Source organism: Meles meles, chromosome 15 (genome assembly GCF_922984935.1).
Source record: "Meles meles chromosome 15, mMelMel3.1 paternal haplotype, whole genome shotgun sequence".
In the NCBI taxonomy this organism is placed as follows: domain Eukaryota; kingdom Metazoa; phylum Chordata; class Mammalia; order Carnivora; family Mustelidae; genus Meles; species Meles meles.
Window position 1 is genome coordinate 53,551,302 of NC_060080.1, and position 20,664 is coordinate 53,571,965.

General features: G+C 36.9%; 1 protein-coding gene across 26 annotated transcripts in view; it reads left to right on the forward strand.

Moving 5' to 3' along the window:
• The window catches only part of TIA1 (TIA1 cytotoxic granule associated RNA binding protein), a 35,532-nt gene extending 16,849 nt beyond the window's left edge, over positions 1-18,683 (forward strand). For 7 of the 26 annotated variants that reach the window (XM_045979080.1, XM_045979086.1, XM_045979085.1 and 4 more), the window contains 8 exons: positions 222-309; positions 3,453-3,528; positions 12,066-12,174; positions 12,786-12,881; positions 12,999-13,083; positions 13,452-13,575; positions 14,766-14,911; positions 15,998-18,683. In XM_045979080.1, coding sequence (XP_045835036.1) covers positions 222-309; positions 3,453-3,528; positions 12,066-12,174; positions 12,786-12,881; positions 12,999-13,083; positions 13,452-13,575; positions 14,766-14,911; positions 15,998-16,124 — 851 coding nt within the window. In that variant the 3' untranslated portion in view covers positions 16,125-18,683. The other 19 variants (XM_045979081.1, XM_045979084.1, XM_045979089.1 and 16 more) reach the window with 14 other exon arrangements.
• The last annotated feature ends 1,981 nt before the right edge of the window (positions 18,684-20,664 follow it).

Consider the following 20,664-nt stretch of genomic DNA (forward strand, 5'->3'; position numbering starts at 1 on the left):
GAAATATAACTGTCAGTTTCAAGTTAGAGATAGCAATCTTTAAAAGAATATTTCCTATATTATCACCTTCATTCATTATAAAATTTATAGGATCTGTATAGATATAGGCTAGTGTTATACTTAATCCATAAATTAAGATTATTTTATTGAATAGATTTTAGTATATTTTAAATTCTAAAATTTTATTTTTCTTTTCACTTCCCCCTCCTTCCCCTTATAAGATCATTTCCATGTCTTTGTTGGTGATCTCAGTCCAGAAATTACAACTGAAGATATAAAAGCTGCTTTTGCACCATTTGGAAGAATATCGTAAGTAACAGAAGATAAATTTAAATGGACTTTAATTAGAAACAGGCTTATATAGAATTTGAAAATCTGTTATGCATTTTAACCCTTCCACATAATTCGTTATGTTTAGAGACCACTTAAGCCATTAACAGCCAAAGATTGTTTCCCCATTGATAAATCTTTGGTCTTCCAAGTATTTTAAAATCCTTTTTCAGTTAGCATTAGCTCTTAAGAGACAAATTTGCTATGGTACATATTGTTTCTTGTGTAAGTGTCTTGCTTAGCTTGGTCATAATCTTTAGTAACCTTGTGCTCTGACTAAGGAATTTAGACTCTTGGGGTACTTCTATGATACCATGCATTTTGTAATATATTTTAACAAAAAGAAACCTTAACAATTCACCTAAAAAGCAGTTGTTAAATATTAATCCCCAGGTATCTACCCTTTTGTCGTTGTTACTTTTAAAAATAATGCCTTTTAGTATTTTGTGGAGCACTGTCTTGGTTGCATTTCTTAATAATCGTATAGTTTAGGGCCTTTGTAAGTAGCTCGCTCAAGGTATTGTTCATCATAAAAGAATCTTAATATTTTGAAAAGCATGCCATAGTAGAGTAAGAATAAGTTGATTATAGTATTAGAAGTACTTGTTGAATTTAGAAAACAGAATCTTGGGGTTTCTGTTTGCTTTTTTATTGTTGTTCCAGCTAGAAGAGTAGTAAAAAGGAAATGTTAGCTTTGGTTTGGTTTAAGGAACAGAACAGCAGCAGAGATGAGAAGGTGAGGAGACTGGAAAGTAAATGCCAGTAGTATTGGTAGTAAATCTGGGGATTGTTCATTTGAAGAGTTGTAGTTCATTGGTAGGAGGATGAAAATGAACAGTGACAAAGAATGGCAATAGGTAGAGGCCAACTTTAAAGGCAGGCAGATTAGGGTTTATAAATGGACTCTTCTGTTAGGCAACATTTTTCTTTTTGAGAACCGATTAGGAAAGTAAGTAAAGTTCTAGTTTCTTGATTGTTCCTTTTACTCTGTCAGTAGGGTGTTGATGATAGCTTGCTTTCAAATACCTAGACTGGAAGGTGTTAACCTTTGGCCTCTCAAAAGCTCTATAAGTGTACAAAATTTTGTGTTTGTTTTCTTTTTGGTGTGGAGTATCTTTTTAAGTTTTATCCTATTTTCAGAGTAGTCACAGGACCATAAAAGGATTAAAGAAGGATTAAAGAACCCTGATCTAGATCTTTGCTGCTTCCTCCTTAGAGAATCCTTTCAGAAATAAGTAAGACTTAAATATATTTCAAGGCTAACATATCCTGAAACTTAACTTTAAGAAGAAAAAAATTTTCTAACATTTTAACAGATTCAATAGCTATCTTATTAAATGCTTTGATTTTGATTGAAGTAGCTTTTCTGAAAACACGGGGATTTTAGTTTGGGATTAGATAAAGATTGTTTTAACAATCAGCGAGTTTAAGTTACATGACATTCTAATTTTAATAATGACTTTTTAATCATGGATCAGTAATTTCTTTTTGTTAAATATGTTGGTATCATAATTATAGTCTAGATTTTCTTATGATCAACCATGATTATTGATGTGTATATATATATATTTTTGGTGAGGCCCTTATAATTTACAATTTATGGGTTGTAATTTTCAGTGGAGATAATGTATAATGTCTGAGTTTCAGGCTACCCAAGGAATTATTGTTTCTAAATTTAAAAGAACCATTTTTGGTTGGTAGCATCATTTCCTGATTTTTTTGTTAAAGGAAATAAATTGGTAAATACATATTGAACGGTTCTCATGATAGCCAGATATTCTCTGTAGAGATCCTGCAATAGTACTCAGTTTATAGATGGTGTTCAGTAAGTGGTGGCCTGTTAAAATATGTAGTATAAAAGATACAGTACTTTCTTACACTAATTTATACAGTTTATACTCTATTCCTTGAGCTTAGGGTAGCCTAACAAATTTTGGTATAAAAGTGAATCAACTACCAAATTAAATGCATGTGTACCATAATGATAATTTAATAAGTATTTTTCATATTGAGAAGTGACTTGCATTAGTTTTCCCTTTTCACCAGCACCTCTTTGTCATTTTGACCCTAAACACCTAATAAATCACTCCTAAATTGATCAAAATATGCTTATGTATACTTTAAAATTATATTGCATGGCTTTCTGACTTGGGTTTTTGTTGTGAAAGTGCCTGTTTTGTTCATGTGTCCTGAGAGAACAAGCATTGTGACATACCTGGCTAACTTAAAAGCAGATTGCCTGTGAAGCACAATTTGAGTCCCAATTTTTTGAGGTATGGAGTTTTAGCTATCATGGCTGGGTTTTTTTACTCAATCTCAAATAATAGGGCTCTGGTTATTTTGCAGAGTATCTCTGAAGAATGGACAGAATTGCCCTGGCTAACTACAAGCTACGGTTCACAGTGGATAAATGTTGGCGTGCTTTTTTACTTTCTGACTTTTTAAAATTTTGCTTTTATATCTTGTAGTTTCCAATCAATCTTATATGATTGCTATTTTAAAATTCAGTATAAAATCTTTTCTTATATAGTTTAAAACTAAAGTGTGTGTCTAGTGTTTTTCTTCAATGATTTATTAGCATTTCTGAAAACATCAAGTTCTCAAAATATACCCATAGTCCAAAAGGGGGGTGTCAATTGATCTGAGAAAACAAAATAATTTAATTAATTTAGGAAATATGCAGCTTTTTATTCTTTTAGTTTCCAGTTTTCTATTTTAATTTTTTTAATGATTAGATAGTATATGGTATCAAATAGAAAATTATCAATTGCATGGTTAAAGACAGCCATTCCTCTAATGTGCCTGTGAACCCTATTAGTGGTTCAGTAATTTCATATGAATAGCTACTTTTACCATGCTGAATACTTAAAAGTTTAAAAACTTTTTGAAATGGGAGGCAGTTTTTTACAATATATACATATATATTTAAGAAGTTACTGATTTGCATGTTTATTAAGCATCATTGGCTAATACACGATAAATTTTATAGAATAAAAGGTGAATGTGCGTTAAAGGTTCATTTTAATGAAGATGAAACATAAAAATGAGTTGTGTATGACAGTCTCACTCGATATCCAGAGGAGAGTTTGCAAACCTAAACTTCTGATTATTTCTGATTTCAGAGATGCCCGAGTGGTAAAAGACATGGCAACAGGAAAGTCTAAAGGATATGGCTTTGTTTCCTTTTTCAACAAATGGGTGAGCTCAGTTAAAAAGTGCATATGTGGTGCTTTAATACCAAAGGCTAAAGATACTCATTTCATTTTAATAATTATCTTTGATCCGCCACTTGCTCATTTCACTGATAATTAACACTTTCACAAGAGGATATCTTTTTTTCCCATTTGGTCATTTCTTCAGCATTTATTTAGCACCTGATACATGTAAAGTACTGATAAAATGTTTACAGAATATAGGAAGTCAGGATGTTTAAATTATCAGCCAAAGATAGATATTGAAAATCTCATTTATTTATATAATTCATGATCTCTGTTTATATTCTCATGGTAATTTAAAATGTTTTCTATTTGCTTTTTTTTTTCCTTTTTTTCTCTTTATTTTTTCTCTACTTCTTATGTATGAATATAGCTATTGATTATTAATAAGCTGTTTTACTAAATTCTCTTATTCATAGTAATTTTCCATTGGTTCTTGTGAATTTTTAAAATATAAAATCATATTACCTGCAAATATATATATATATTTTATCTGCAAAAGAAAGTAACTGATAGGACGCTTAGCTGGCTCAATCAGTAGACCATGAGACTTTTGACCTCAGGGTAATGAGTTTGAGGCCCATATAGGATACAGAGATTACAAAAAAAATTAACAAAAATCTTTAAAAAAAAAACAACAGTAAAATGCTCCAATGGGTGGGGACTTTTTAGAAATTATATACTAATGTATTTGAAATGCCTTCTCATTTCTTTCATTTAACAAATCATTTCTTAATCACATTTGCATGGACTTGAAATTTCTGAGTTTTGTGGAGAAAAGAAAGGATAGTTCAGTTTGTCAAATGAGGTGAGAGTAGGATATACACAGAAGGAAAAGCCTCATCCCCTGTATATCAGCTGGATAAAATCTTTGGCATGTCCTCCATACAATGTAATCATATCCTGCTGTTTTAAAAAATATATATATATACACCATGGAAATCTTACCATAGCCAATACTTACAGAACAATAAAAGGAATCTGTGTACATACTGATTATAGAAATACTTCTGTGGTAAATTAAGTGAAAGGCTCATTTGTGTAAAAAAAGGGAGTGTATATTTTTTAGGTATATGTATTCCCCTCACAGGTATAAACAAAAAACTTGCTGTACAGTTTTCCTCTTTGAGGGTTGGAAGTGAGAGGCAAATGGGGGTCAGAGTGGGAAGCTTATCACAGTATTGTACTGCTTGAAGTTTGAACCTTGTAAATGTATTATAAATACAAATAAATGATTTACGTCTTTTAATGTGATAACTCAAGGTTCAAAACAGTTAAATGCCAGCGATACCAGACTTCAAAAATACAGGGATAAATGATGGACGAATATATATGCACTGGAGTATACACTAAGGTTTCATTAACCTTAGATTTTATCGTGTTGCTTCTGTTAGGACTGACATTTGCCAAAGATACATTACAGAAACACTGCTGTACTTTCTGTGTAAGAATACCTTAGGGGTGGGGATGCTTGGGTGGCTCAGTTAGTTAAGTGACTGCCTTTGGCTCAGGTCATGATCCCAGAGCCCCAGGATCAAGTCCCACATCTAGCTCCCAGCTCTGCGGGGAGTCTGCTTATCCCTCTGACCTCCCCTCTCATGCTCTCTCTCTCTCTCTCTCCCTCCCTCAAATAAATAAAACCTTTTTTAAAGAAATTTTTAAAAAAATAAATGTGTTGTACAGGGGCACCTGGGTGGCTTAGATGGTTAAGCATCTGCGTTTGGCTCAGGTCGTGATCTCCAGGTCCTGGGATCAAGCCAAGTCTGGCTCCCTGCTCAGTGGGGAGTCTGCTGCTCCGTCCCCCTGCTCTTTCTCTCTCCTCTCAAATACATAAATAAAATATGTAAAAAAAAAAATGTGTCCTGCAGCATAGTTTTCATCCTTTCAGGAAGTGAATGAAAAAAATCCCATGTATTAGAATATTAGAAGAAAACTTGGAAATGGTTAAGGATTTTGAGAGGTGAAAAGATAAAAGCTCTGCCATGTACATATCCCATCTACCAATTATAAGGGTTTTATTTCCTGTGAAATGAGAAAATAAAAATCGACATTATTACTGGTTTTGAAAGCTTTAGTGCTAATCATAGCATAGTATTTAGGAAAAGTAGAAAAATACTTCATGCAGTGGGTTGATAGCTGCAGTTAGTGTGAGTTCCTTGGAGGATTGATATATAGGATTTTAATGATTTGGTGTTATGTTGGGGAAATAGGCTTCTGTGGACTAGGAACTAATTTTTTCCATTTGAGATTATGGCATAAAGGTCCCTGCTATATAGAAATCACTGATGCATAGAGTGGGCAAAGAATGTCTGTGTATGGCCTCTGGAGTCAGCCAGAGATGGATTTGAATCCTAATAGCCATCCTGTGGTAGGGTAACTTTGAGAAAGTACTTTAATGTCCGCAGTTCACATTTCAGCATCTATAAAATTTGTTTTGTGGCATTGGCAGCATTCTGTTGTGGTGAAGTGCCCCAGCCCTATGTGTGGCTACTCTCAACTCTCTTGCCTCTCTTGCCATGTCAAGCATGCTGTGGGCAAATTCCAGTACTGGTGGAACATAGCTTTTCTGCTTACTCTGAAGTAACAAAATTCTGCTAAAGAAAAACTGAGTCATGGGGCTCCTGGGTGGCTCAGTGGGTTAAAGTCTCTGCCTTCGGCTCAGGTCATGATCTCAGGCTCCTGGGATCGAGCCCCGTATCGGGCTTTCTGCTCAGAAAGAAGCCTGCTTCCCCCTCTCTCTCTCTCTGCCTGCCTCTCTGCCTACCTGTGATCTCTCTGTGTTTAATAAGTAAATAAAATATTTTAAAAAAAGAAAAAAAAACTGAGTCAGTTGGTTTCGTTTCTAACTTAATGGTTACGCATGGTAAATGAGTGCATGATACTATCTTCGCAAACCTGTTTCTTTAGTGTAAATTTGAGTTCTCATTCTTTGTTACAACTGTTTCATGCCCCCTCCTATCTCCTCAATATTCTTCTTTTCTCCAGCATCACCCCAAAGATGACAAGATTAATGCTTTAGTGAGAAAACAGAAGCTATACAGGAATTCCCTCAGCTTTGAACCACCAAACCTACATAGAAATCATCCACCTTCCTCTTCTGTTACAGTAGAAGTGTCTTTCCTGTGGAGGCCAAAGCACTTAAAACTGGGATCTTAACTTCTCTTGCCTTTTCAAGGACCTTATTCCTATGCTTACTCTTTTTTTTTCCTACTATACATTTATTGAGATATAATTCACATACCATAAAGTCTACTTGTTTATGTGTACAATTAAGTTGTTTTTAGAATGTTTATAACAGGCGCCTGGGTGGCTCAGTGGGTTAAAGCCTCTGCCTTCGGCTCAGGTCATGATCCCAGGGTCCTGGGATCGAGCCCCACATCAGGCTCTCTGCTCAGCAGGGAGCCTGCTTCCTCCTCTCTCTGCCTGCTTCTCTGGCTACTTGTGATTTCTGTCTGTCAAATAAATAAAATCTTAAAAAAAAAAATTCAACTCTTAGATAGTTGTATTTATAAATTAGAATGTTTACAACTATCACAACTTCATAATATTTTTATCACCCCAAAAAGATACATACTCTTTGGCAGTCACTGTCCTTTTCTTTCTAAACCCTCTTCTTCAACCCTGAGCAACTTTTTTTTTTTTTTTGAGGGAAGGCTAGGGAGGGAGATAATCTTTTTTTTTTTTTAGATTTTTATCCGTTTATTTGACAGAGAGAGCACAAATAGGCAGAGAGTGGGGGAAGCATGCTCCCCGCCAAGCAGAGAGCCGGAAGCAGGACTCTATCCCAGGACCCTGAGATCATAACCTGAGCCACCCAGGCGCCCCGGAGAGACAGAATCTTAAACAGGCTCCATGCCCATTGTGGAGCCCCACACTGGGCTTGACCTCATGACCCTGAGATCATGACCTTAGCCGTTGTGTTGGACACAACTGGCTGAGCCATCCTGGCACCCTGCCCTGAGCAACTATCAATCTACTACTATATCTACTGTTATTAATCTACTACTACTACTGTAGATTTTTCTGTTTTGAAAATTTTCTTTCTGTAAACAGAATTGACTAATATGTTCTTTGGTGTTCTCTTGCCCTGTGTCATCTGTTTTTCCCTCTCCACCGGATCATTCCTGTGAACGATAAAACATGTTTCGGAACGCCTGGGTGGCTCAGTGGATTAAAGCCTCTGCCTTCAGCTCAGGTCATGATCCCAGGGTCCTGGGATGGTACCTGCATCAGGCTCTCTGCTCAGCAGAGAGCCTGCTCCCCCCTCCCCCGCCCCGACCCTCGCCTGCCTCTCTGCCTACTTGTGATCTCTGTCAAATAAATAAATAAATAAAATCTTTAAAAAAAAAAAAAAAAGAAAAGAAAAAAACATGTTTCTAGTATGTATTAATCAAACCATGCTTGGGGTACCTGGCTGATTGGTAGAGGATGTGAATCTTGATCTCAGGGTTGTGGGAGTTGGGCATGGAGCCTCCCTTTAAAAAAAAAAACAAAAACACACACACAGACTTGACCCCATATCCCTTTCCTGCGTATCTCCCCATTTCTCTGCCGTAATTCAGAATCAAACATTTCATTGTTTGTCCATGTGCTTCCGCTTTTTCATCTCCTATTCAGAACCATACACACACACACACACCGCATACAAAATTTTTCCTCTCTTTATCAGTAGTTGTACTAGTTTCCTAGGGCTGCTATATCATAGTACCATAAGCTGAATGACTTAAAACAAGAGAAATTTGTTCTCTCAAAGTTCTAGAGGTAGAAGTCCAAAATCAAGGTTGTCATCGTGGCCATGCTTCCTCTCAAGGCTCTGGAGAACTCTCCCTTTGTACTTTCTGACTGTTGTCAACAATCAGTGATTGGTATCCTTGCTATCCTTGGCTTGTAGCTACATCATTCTGGTCTCTGCCTTTGTTTTCACGTGGCTGCCTTCTTGCTGTGTGTGTCCACATTGTCTTGTCTTCTTTTCTTTTCTTTTTTTTTTTTTTTTTAAGATTTTATTTATTTGACAGAGATCACAAGTAGGCAGAGAGGCAGGCAGAGAGAGAGGGGAGGAAGCAGGCTCCCCGCGGAGCAGAGATCCCGATGCGGGGCTCGATCCCAGGACTCTGAGATCACGACCCGAGTCGAAAGCAGAGGCTTAACCCACAGAGCCACCCAGACGCCCCAACATTGTCTTGTCTTCTTACAAGGTCATCATTCATGCTGGATTTCTCTAATCTAGGATGATCTCACCTTTTTCTTTTAAAAAAGATTTTATGTATTTCTCTGACAGAGATCACAAGTAGGCAGAGGGGCAGGCAGAGAGAGAGGAGGAAGCAGGCTCCCTGCTGAGCAGAGAGCCCGATGTGGGGCTCGATCCCAGGACCCTGAGATCATGACCTGAGCCTAAGGCAGAAGCTTAACCCACTGAGCTACCCAGGCACCCCTTATTTTTTTTTTTTTTAATTTTTTTTAAGATTTCTTATTTATTTATTTGACAGAGAGATCACAAGTAGGCAGAGAGGCAGGCAGAGAGAGTGAGAGGGAAGCAGGCTCCCTGCCAAGCAGAGAGCCCGATGCGGGACTTGATCCCAGGACCCTGAGATCATGACCCGAGCCGAAGGCAGCGGCTCAAACCACTGAGCCACGATTTTATTTATTGCTTGCGCGGAAGGGTAGTGGGAGGGATGGGGTGGCTGGGTGATGGACACTGGGACGGTATGTGCTGTGACTTGTGTAAGACTGATGAATCACATACCTGTACTCCGGAAACAAACAATGCATTATATGTTAATACCAAAAAAAAGATTCCACATATGGGTGAAATCACAGTAAAGATTTTATTTATTTATTTGAGAGATGAGAGCATGACTGGGGTGAGGAGGGGCTGAGGGAGATGGAGAAGCAGACTCCCTCTGAGCAGAGATCCCACTGTGCGGCTCTATCTCAGGACCCTGGGACCATGACTTGAGCCAAAGGTTAACACTTAACCAACTGAGCCACCTAGGTGCCCCAGGATTTTATTTATTTTAGAGCATTCACGAGTGAGGGTAGGGGCAGAGAGAAAATCCTGAAGCAAACTCCCTGCTGAGCATGGAGCCCAAAGTTTCGGATCTTGATCCCACATCCCATGTGATCACAACCTGACCCAAAACCGAGTTGAACGCTCAACTGACTGTGCCACCCAGGCACCCCTAGGGTGATCTTAACTAATACATCTATAAAGATCCTATTTCCAACTTGGATCATATTCACAGTTGGGGGCAGGTGGTAGTTAGGACTTTATTTCAATTTAAGGGACACAGTTCAACCCACAACAATAAATATGTCCTAGAATTTGAACTGGTAAGTATGGTAGACAATGTTGGTTTCTTTGTAAGAATTTGCATTTCCTTTTTATGTGTCTTAAGACTGGCCTTTAGCTTTGAATTTGCCTGTTCGTTCTTTCTAGGTTAAGCCCACATACAAATCAGAATTTTACCTCATTTACTTTTCAGTTCACTGTAAGCTGGCTTTTGTTCTCACTCCTTTACCAACACTACTCTTTTTTTTTTTTTTGAAGATTTTATTTGTTTGACTGAGAGAGATCACAAGTAGGCAGAGAGGCAGGCAGAGAGTGAGGGAGAAGTAGGCTCCCCGCTGAGCAGAGAGCCCGATGCAGGACTCCATCCCAGGACCCTGAGATACTGACCTGAGCCAAAGGCAGAGGCTTAACCCACTGAGCCACCCAGGCGCCCACCAGGTTTACCACTAGTTTTCTACTTCTTTGGCTCTGGAACAGTACACTTTTGTGGATTTCTTCCTTCATCACTGGGAACTTCTTAGGCACCTTCACTAGGAATTTGTCCTTTACCTAGTTTTCAGATTTTGGTTTTTTACAAGGGTCTGTCTCAGGATGCCCTCTTTTCTCCCTAGTCTTTCTTCATGACTCTGAATTCCATATCTCCAATTCATTTTACTTCTTTGTGCTCCATACTAATTATCAAGTGGTTTTCATTTAGATGTCTTATAGACGTCTCAAATTTAATGTGTCTTAAATGGAGTACTTTGTTTCTTCCTCACACCTGTTTCCTCTTCCCTCCTAGGTTTCACATTTCATTAAATGCTAACTAACACTATCCTCCCTACTGCCCCAGAAGGAGTGTAAGAATTATCTTTGATTTCCTCCCCTTTTACTTCTAATCAGAATTCTCTTGAATCTTCCTATAGGTTATATACTGCTTTGTGTATTGCTTTAGTCTCAGAGTGTCTTTTTCCGCTTACTACCCATCTCCCTAAACTGTTCTCTTCCTAGTGTTAAGAATGGCCTTGTTAAAACATAAATCAGATCATGACAATTTCTTACTTAAAATCTTTTAGTTTTTTCCCTCTGGCACCCTTTTTAGCTCACTAGATTCCACTGAAACTAGTTGTCTTTAACATGCCCTTTTTTTTTTTCTTACTGAAGATTTTATATATTTATTTGAGAGAGAGAGCGTGCAAGAGCAGGGTGAGGGGCAGAGGGAGAAGCAGGCTCCGGAGCAGGGAACCCAACACAGGGCTTGATCCTGGGACTCCAGGTTCTCTACCTGAGCTGAAGGCAGACCCTTAACCAACTGAGCCACCCAGGTGCCTCAATATGCTTTTTTCAGATACGTACCAAACTTTCCTGCGAGAACACACTTTGCAGTGCTTTTCTTTCCACCAGGGCTTTCTTCCCTAGAGTTTCTACTTGGCTACCTCCTGTTCCTCTCAGTTTCATCGTAAATGATAGATTTTAGAGAGACCTTCTTTAATCATGTTGTCTGAAATAGATCCCAAAGCCCATATTCTCTAGGTCACCCTTTTGTGTTTAATTTTAAAAGGGTTTTTTTTTTTGCTTGTTTGTTTTTTTGTTTTTTATGTAATAGAGTCCACAAGCAGGGGGATTGGCAGGCAGAGAGAGAAGCAGGCTTCTTGCAGGGAGCCTGACAAAGGGCTCCATCTAGGACCGTGGGATCGTAACCTGAGCTGAAGGCAGACAACCAGCTGAGCCACCTGGCCACCTCAATCCTTTTGCTTCTGGCATTTACCACAATTTGTAATAAATTTGTGGCCCCAAAAGAATGTCAGTTCTGTGGCAGCAGAGACCATGTCTGTTTCATTAACCAGTGAATCCCTAACACTTAATCTGCTGCCTAGAACATTACAGCTGTTCGGTGTTTACTTGTTGGATGAATGAGAAACCAAATACTATTACAAGTTTGTTGGATTGTGTAAAGTTTTTCATCCATAATAGTCTGATTATTACATGAACTTTATAACAGCTATCTCATAAGGGCTCTGGGGCTCTTAACTTTTTCAGGTAGTTAACATTACTGAAGTCTGATATCCAAATGAAAAATAATTTAAAAACACCATTGCATTTTAGAAAGCACATTATATATTGTGTATTTTATAAAGCATTTTCATTTAGTAGACATTTGTGAAAAGCAGCTGAATTTTCTCTACTGCGAATAATCTTTCAACATCAACTAATGGTAGCTTCTTTGTCATTTCTAATGTTGTGCGGAACAGGATGCCGAAAACGCCATTCAACAGATGGGTGGCCAATGGCTTGGTGGAAGACAAATCAGAACTAACTGGGCAACCCGAAAGCCTCCAGCTCCAAAGAGTACATATGAGTGTAGGTGTATTGGCGAAGAAAAGGAAATGTGGAATTTTGGAGAAAAATACACTAGATTTTAAATGTTAGAGCTGTTCCCGGAGACTTATTGCAGAAATAGATGAGAAGCAAATCAAGACTACTGTTGAAAATGTACTTAGTTTTCATTTTTGTAATTTTTTTTTTTTTTTTTTTTTTTATATTTTTTTCTTATTTATTTGACAGAGAGAAATCACAACTAGGCAGAGAGGCAGGCAGAGAGAGAGGAGGAAGCAGGCTCCCTGCCGAGCAGAGAGCCTGATGCGGGGCTCGATCCCAGGACTCTGGGATCACGACCTGAGCTGAAGGCAGAGGCTTTAACCCACTGAGCCACCCAGGCGCCCCTCATTTTTGTAATTTTAAATAATAAATGATATTGTCTCTAATGTCAAGTCTCCTATTAAATAGAAAATATTGAGTAATTGTTTAGACATTCTTGGGGGAGATTTAATCCTCAGATGTATTATGTATTGTGTAAGCATTTTGGTTAAGGTAAAAATTACCATTACAGTAGTGTAGTTGATGACTGCTTTTCTCTTTCTGATAAATTCATTATTTAATGAATTTCAAATATTAAACTTTTCCCTCCCCAGCAAACACCAAACAGCTATCATATGATGAGGTTGTAAATCAGTCTAGTCCGAGCAACTGTACTGTATACTGTGGAGGTGTCACTTCTGGGCTGACAGGTATGGGAGCCTTACCTGTGTGGCATTTTGAGGTTAATTTTTCAAATGAAAAGCTTAACGTCTGTAGGATTTTATATAACTTGGTATGGTTTGTTTTTGTTTTTGTTTGTCTAACAGAACAACTAATGCGTCAGACTTTTTCACCATTTGGACAAATAATGGAAATTCGAGTCTTTCCAGATAAAGGATATTCATTTGTTCGGTATGAGTGCTTTTTAAAAAAACTTTTTCTCTAGAAATCATTTTGAATATTTCACTTAGTAGTTTTCTTAAAAATTTAACCTTGATTGTAAAGAAATAGAAATTTCTCTAGCATTTAGCAACATTTACCACTGTGTTTTAGTGGCTCCCTCCTTGTAACCACAAGATCAATAAAACATTCTCTGTTAGAGGACATTTTTTCAGAACTATTAGATTTTTTGGGAAATATATGGAAGAAAGTACACCATGTTACTCTTTCATGTGAAGTGCCTGTTTTACCTCAGGCTCAGCTTGATTTTTAAGAATAGGTTTTATTCCTAAGTACTTTAAACAGTATATATTGCTGATTCTTAATATTCTTTTCAATAGGTTCAATTCCCATGAAAGTGCAGCACATGCAATCGTTTCTGTTAATGGAACTACCATTGAAGGTCATGTGGTGAAATGCTATTGGGGGAAAGAAACTCTTGATATGATAAATCCTGTCCAGCAGGTGAGAGGGTTCTTTACTTTGGATGGTATTTGCTGGGCTAATAATAGATTATTTTAAAATTAAATTATTGATAATCCTTGTTAATAGTTTCTAGCTTAAATGATAATACATAAGGGCTCTTCCTACATGTGTTATAGTTCTAGAGTTGTAGTGTACCTAACGGGTATTCAGGCTTTTTTCTTAACACCTGGTAGATTTATCCACATACTATTTGGAGAACTCACAAACATGTTTGACTCAGTTGAAACAAAAACTATAAATATATTTAGAGCCTTGGCATTTTTTCTAGATTTTGCTGCTTTTGTTTTTCCCGGCAGCTATAGTGGTTCAAATGTGATCCCATAAAGATTTCTGTGAAGGGGCGCCTCAGGTGGTTCAGTCAGTTAAGTATCTGACTTTTGGTTTTGGTTCAGGTCATGTTCTCAGGGTTGTGAAATCGAGCCTTGGGTCAGCTCTGTGCTTAATATCCCCTGTCTTGCATGCTTTTGTACTCTCTCTTTGAAAAAAAAAAAGTTTCTGCGAAGAAACTGTGAGTGGAGCATCAAGATAGGAATAAGAAAAGCCCAAACTATATAGGCTATATAACTTTCTTAGGTAAACTAAATATAGGAATAAGTAATCCTTTTCTGTCTTCCCTATCTAGTTTAATTTACAAAACATTTAAACGTTGTACTGAGTTTTATATTTATTACTGGGACATTACCTACTCCCTTACAAAGGGTGTGCCATTTATTTTTATTTTTATTTTTATTTTTATTTTTTTAAGATTTTATTTATTTATTTGACAGAGAGAGATCACAAGTAGGCAGAGAGGCAAGCAGAGAGAGTGAGAGGGAAGCAGGCTCCCTGCCGAGCAGAGAGCCCGATGCGGGACTCGATCCCAGGACCCTGAGATCATGACCTGAGCTGAAGGCAGTGGACTAAACCACTGAGCCAGCCAGGCGCCCCAGGGTGTGCCATTTAGAGCATCATATAGAGTTACAGTAGTATAACCTCACTCTTTTTTTTTTTTTTTAACTCATTCATCTTATAAACTCTTGTTTATCCTTTTATTTTAATTGCAGTGATGGCCTAATGTGTTATCCCTATATATTTGTGATACATCACAAATTGTGGTACATTTGTGGTACTGTATGTGTACATGTAACTTCAAATAATACTAAATTACTTGTTACAATTTTACTTAATAGCAGAATCAAATTGGATATCCACAAGCTTATGGCCAGTGGGGCCAGTGGTATGGAAATGCACAACAAATTGGTCAGTATATGCCTAATGGTTGGCAGGTACCTGCATATGGAATGTATGGCCAAGCATGGAATCAGCAGGGATTTAAGTAAGCATATTTTCTTTTTTCCTTTTTTATTAGCCTTTGAAAAAAGAACTTGGGAAGAGACTTTAAATAATTAGTAGGTAATGTGGTCCTCTGTCTGAAGCAAGTTTCAGCCTTTGAAGGACTTAGTTTAGAGCTGTTTTTAATACATAGTCTAATCTAAGTGTATTTCTTTAAAAATTTATCTGGAAATGTGCTGCTCTGAGGCATAACCAGTATTAAAAGAATTTTGGTAATACTTAGTAATGAATCAACTAATATTTAGGTAAAAAAATAAGAGCTTAATAACTGCTAAGCTTTTTACATGACTACCGATCATTTAGCCATTCTTGGATACAGTTATTTTGATGCTTGTGTTTTATTTGTTATGCTTTTACTCTGTGTGCTATAGGGTTTCTTCACACATTGTTATATGGACACTTCTTTATACACCTTGAATTATGAAACTTAAATTTTTGAAAAAGAAACTAAAAATACTTCTTAGTTTTTATTTTAAAAGAATTTTATATTTGTGGGCTACCTGGCTGGCTTAACCATTAGAGCATGAGAATCTTGATTTTGGCATTGTAAGTTTGCATCCCATGTTGGATGTAGAGTTTACTTAAAAGTAAAATCTTTAAAAAAATAAAAGAACCTTATATTCGTAATGTTGAAAAATATTATGAGCTTTCATATGCTAATAATTGTTTTAATTTTTTTCTTTGAGTAATGTAAGTGGTAGTCTCTCTTGTGCCAAATGATCAGGTTTCTTTCAGGTAGTGTATGTCTAACCGAGATGCACAGTTTTCCTTTCTGAGGTCAGAAATGACTTTTTTCTGAATTCAAAGAGGATAAATGTAAAGGGTATTTTTATTTTTTTAGCTGTATTAAACTAACAAAATCAAACTGCACAAATTAAACCTATGAGGATGCTTGTTTTTGAGAGAAAAAACTTTTGCCTTTGCTTTCCCTGGCATAACCATTATTCTCATATTTGGGCTTAAGTAAAAGTATTTTTTCCATGTACGTGTTATTTTTTTCCTTGGCATTATATTTTATTTTAACCAGTGGATTTCCCCTCCTCTCTGCTTCTTTCACATTTTCTACCAGTCAGACACAGTCTTCCGCACCGTGGATGGGACCAAATTATGGAGTGCAGCCACCTCCAGGACAGAATGGCAGCATGTTGCCTAATCAGCCTGCAGGGTACCGAGTGGCAGGGTATGAAACCCAGTGAACAAGGACTCCATAATCTAAAGCCAGTGGCTTGAGGCTACAGGGAGTGTAGTAAAGCCGTGTTTACTTAAAGATTTATCAAATCAGTCAGTGCAAATGTCAGATACAATGTATTTATTTAAAAGATTCATTTTTTAATCATGAAATTACTTATCATCCACATTGTTTTAAAAAGAAACAAGATGCTGGATGTCTGCCAATTTTTGCCTTCATTACCTTTTTTGATAAAGTTTCTCAGATCCTTGTTTCAATACAAATGCAGGGATTGCTGCCACTTTTTTAAAATTAAGAGGCAGAAAATTGCACAATGTTGAACTTTTTTCCACTAAAGTAGTGTGCAGTTCTAGTTTGCATTCCTGATATGATTTAAAACATGTAATATAAAGATGTCAAAAAAAAAATGAAGAACCAAAACTGTGCAAAGTCTAGAAGTTCTTTGTAATCTTCAGCTTGTGCACAATTCTGTTTTAGATTTGTTTTTTGTTTTTGTTTTTGTTTTTTTAAGGCATTGTTTGAACTGTCCCATCTCCAATGTTTCCCTTCAGGGTTTTAAAATATAAATTATTAGTTTACATCATTTTTGTAACTAAATTTTTCACAAATTTGTCTTGCCTTATTAAATTTCTGTAAAATATACTTAAATGGGGAAAAATGATGTTCACTTAGATTGAAAACTTTTCTCAGATGGATTGATAATTGCATTCATTTTGTGTTTTATATGAGAAGGTGCCTCAAGAATTCCCTCTTGGATTTGTTTAAAGGATTTTTATCTTCTCTGATAAACTCTGCTGTGTACCAGGAAATATAAAAACAAAAACTTGCTACTCAAGAAAATCTCTGAAATGTGAGAAGTTCTTATGAGCCCATGTTAATTTCATGTGTCAACTTCTACATTTACATGTATTGTTTCATTCTGTAAAATGTTTAGCAATTTAATATTTTGCACAGTTAGCAAGCTTTGTACGTCATTTCCTTCTTAAAGGCATCATGCAGAGTTGACAGGAGATTTCTAAGGTTTTAAGTTGTTTGCATGTGAATATTGAATACACACTTTTGGTAGTCTTTGAATACAAAGTCATCTGCTCTTGTTTTTGAAGAATTTTGAGACACAAACTTGTATGTAAAGGAATATATTAATTTGCCATTTTCTAGTTATATTTACTCAAAAAGAGTAAATCAACTTAGTTTTAATATGTATAAATGACAGCTGTGAAACTGTAGAATATCCTATATCAGGCTTGGAGTTCATTGTGAACTTCAAAATTAGCCTGAAGGACCAGCCGGGCAAAGCATTTTTTAAATGTTCAGAGGCCAAAAGATAAACAAACAAAAAAACCTTAAAATCCTACCTCCTTAAACAGCCTTCAAAGAGGAGAATCCTCAGTGCAATCATTATTTTGATTCTTTTGGTACCTGTTTCCTGGAGTTCCCAATTTTTTAATTTTGGGGTGGCTCCGAGCATTAAGAGGTTTAATCTTTGATGGCATTGTTCTAGTTTTGAAATTTCTAGTACATTTCAGAGTCTCTTAGAAACGTTGTGGGAGATTTTTGTTTTGTTTTCAGTGAAAGTCACAAACTTTCTTCCTTTACTCACAAAGGGGAAGGGTCCCCAGTATACTTATTTGGATGGTTTGTTGTTTTTAAGACCTTCAGAGAGCTCCTAGCATTTAGCAGCAGAAAAGGCCTGTGAAATCTTAAGTTTCCTGGCCTTGTCTCTTCCAGGTAGGAGCAAATTAAACTGGTCTCTAAAGCCAATATTCATGTAAACCAGAGCCCAGGAAAGACAGCTCATAAGTGTATAATTCTCTGGAGCTCAATTCTATGCAGTTGTACTGATGTTTCATTATGTCACTGTGTATTTTTAAGTGTTGATACATTAAATGTTGCTTTATGGAAGATGAGTAAATTTTTTAAATACTTGGGAATTTTATTTCCTTGTTAACGTCTACAGATCAGGGCATGCAACCAGAAGCAGCTTAAATGAAATACTCAAAAAATAAAATATCAGGAAGCTATTTTTAGATTCTTCTGGTTTATGTTTCTATTTTAGGACCCTCATTATTTTTCTTACTCAAAAATATTTTATTTCCTGTACATCTATGGACTGCAGGGTAAATTATTTGGGCATAAGTAATTTAAGCAAAAGTATAGTTTTTCTTTCATTTTGGCTTTCTCAAGTAACACTTTTTATTAGCCAGTATATTTTCTTATTGCACAAATCTTAAAGTGTACATTAACTACTTTTTGAGAAGAAAGTGGTGTTTCTCAGAAAGTTACTACTGAACAAACTGACATTTCAGGAACATTGCTAACTTTGGTTTAAATCTTACTCCTAGTGTTAAAATCATTTAAAGATTTTTTTAGTCTAAAAACTGGTATTACTATCAGGTGAGGAAATTAAAGTTTTAAAAATGGTTTCATTCTCTGCAATATGCATTCAGATTTTACTATAATATATCTGGTACTGTAAAGAACCTGAAGTGATTCACACTTTAATGGGTCGTTAATTCAGTATTCTTTGCCCTGTTTGGATATTAAAGTTCCTTTATGTTTTCTATAACCTGTGGGATCTTCTTGCAGTGATTATTGTGTGTGAAAGATTTTTCTTTTTGGTTTAACCATATTATATTCACTCAGGTATTTGTTAGATTTTTTTTTTAAGCTTATTCCAGAAACCATGGTTTGCATTGAATTATGATTTAATACCACAAAAGAATTGGCATTCTGTAGATTTAACTCATTTTGAAACCAGGATCTCATTTTCCTTTTTGATACTATTTCCCTGTCGAAGATGAGTTCCACATTGTAGTTTTATTCTCCTGTTTTGTCCCTATGCTTGCTCGTTTTCCTTTTTTATGTGTGTTAGAGTTCAGTTGACATTTGAGAAGGCAGTTGGCAGGGACTAGATTGTATATACAAAGAGAGTTAGGTTTACTAAGTGCTGTGGGGTGCTCTTGAGGTTATGGTTAAATTAGAAGGGTTAAGTGTATTTGTAGGAATTAAAAAGCAAACCCTTTAGAGGCAACTGGCTGGCTCAGTTAGAGAACATCCAACACTTGATCTTGCGGTTGTGAGCTCAAATCCCCACATTGGGTGATTTCTCTTTAAAAAAAAACAACCCCCCCTCCTCCTTTTTAAGGATTTTATTTATTTATTTGACACAGAGAGAGAGATCGCAAGTAGCAGAGAGGTAGGCAGAGAGAGAAGGAAACAGACTTCCCGCTGAGCAGAGAGTCCTATGTGGGGCTAGATCCCAGGAACCTGAGACCTGAGGCAAAGGCAGAGGCCTAACCTTCTGAGCCACCCAGGCGCCCCGCAAACAAACCTCTTTCAATGACAGATGATTTCTAAAAACAAAATCATTTTTTTGTAGGTTTTTCCATTTTTTCCTATGACTGCATTTTGACTGTTGTGTTTAGAACTGGAAGAACCTACTTTTCAAAACAACACATTTTAATTTAGGAGCCATAATAAAACATATATGAATATGTCTTGGTTGAATAGGATTTTGTATTATGGCCTCTGAAGTTGGAAGTGGCTGAAGTTCTGATAGTAATTCAGCTAAAAAAAGAAAAAGTGGGCATCCATCAGGATTATGGGGCTAAGAATAGGGATTAAGTCTAATTTTACTAATGCTAAGTAAATGAGATTCCTACCTGCTTATCCTTGTTCACCTCTAGGATTTGGAGGATCCTTATATGGAAAAAATAAACAACCTTTAAAAGAAAAGACATTTGAGGGGACATTTGGGGACATTTGAGGGTCCCCACCAAAAACCCAGGCTGGCCAACAATCCCCTTATAGTTGAGAATGACAATCTTACTTAAGTCCTGCCCATGTACGCAGGTTTTCAAAACAGGTGTTCAGCGCTTCACGTTTAAATAAAGATAGCTAAAGATCACCAGAAATTGGGCACCTGGGTGGCTCAGTCAGTTAAGTATCTGCCTTTGGCTCGGGTCATAATCACAGGGTCCTGGGAGCAAGCCCTGCATCAGGCTCTCTCTTTGTCAGGGAGCCTGCTTCTCCCTCTCCTTCTGCCTGCCACTCCCTGCCCACCCCCCCCACCCCCCCGGTTTGTACACTCACTCTCAATCTGTCTCTCTTTCTCTCTCTCTCTCTCACATAAAGTCTTGAGAAAAATATCACCAGAAATTGAGGAAAAGTTCATGAAAGATGTAAACAAGAAGCCAATTCTCAGGAATCCAAAAAACTTCTAAGAACTGAAATCTAAGATAAAAGAAGGTGGTACTCGAAGAAATTAGAACAGGAGGGGCGCCTAGGTGGCGCACCTGGTTGGTAAACGTCTCTGTCCGGATCGGGTCATGATCCCAGGGTCGAGGGATCGAGCCCAGCATCAGACTCTCTGCTCAGTGGGGAGCCTGCTTCGAACCCTCTCCCTCTACCTGCTGCTCTGCGTGCTCATGCTCTCTCTGTCAAATAAATAAAACCTTAAAAATTTTTTTAGAAATTAGAACAGGATACTAATAAAATGTCAGAAGAAATTAAAATATGAATACATTTAGTGAGAATGTTAAAAAAAA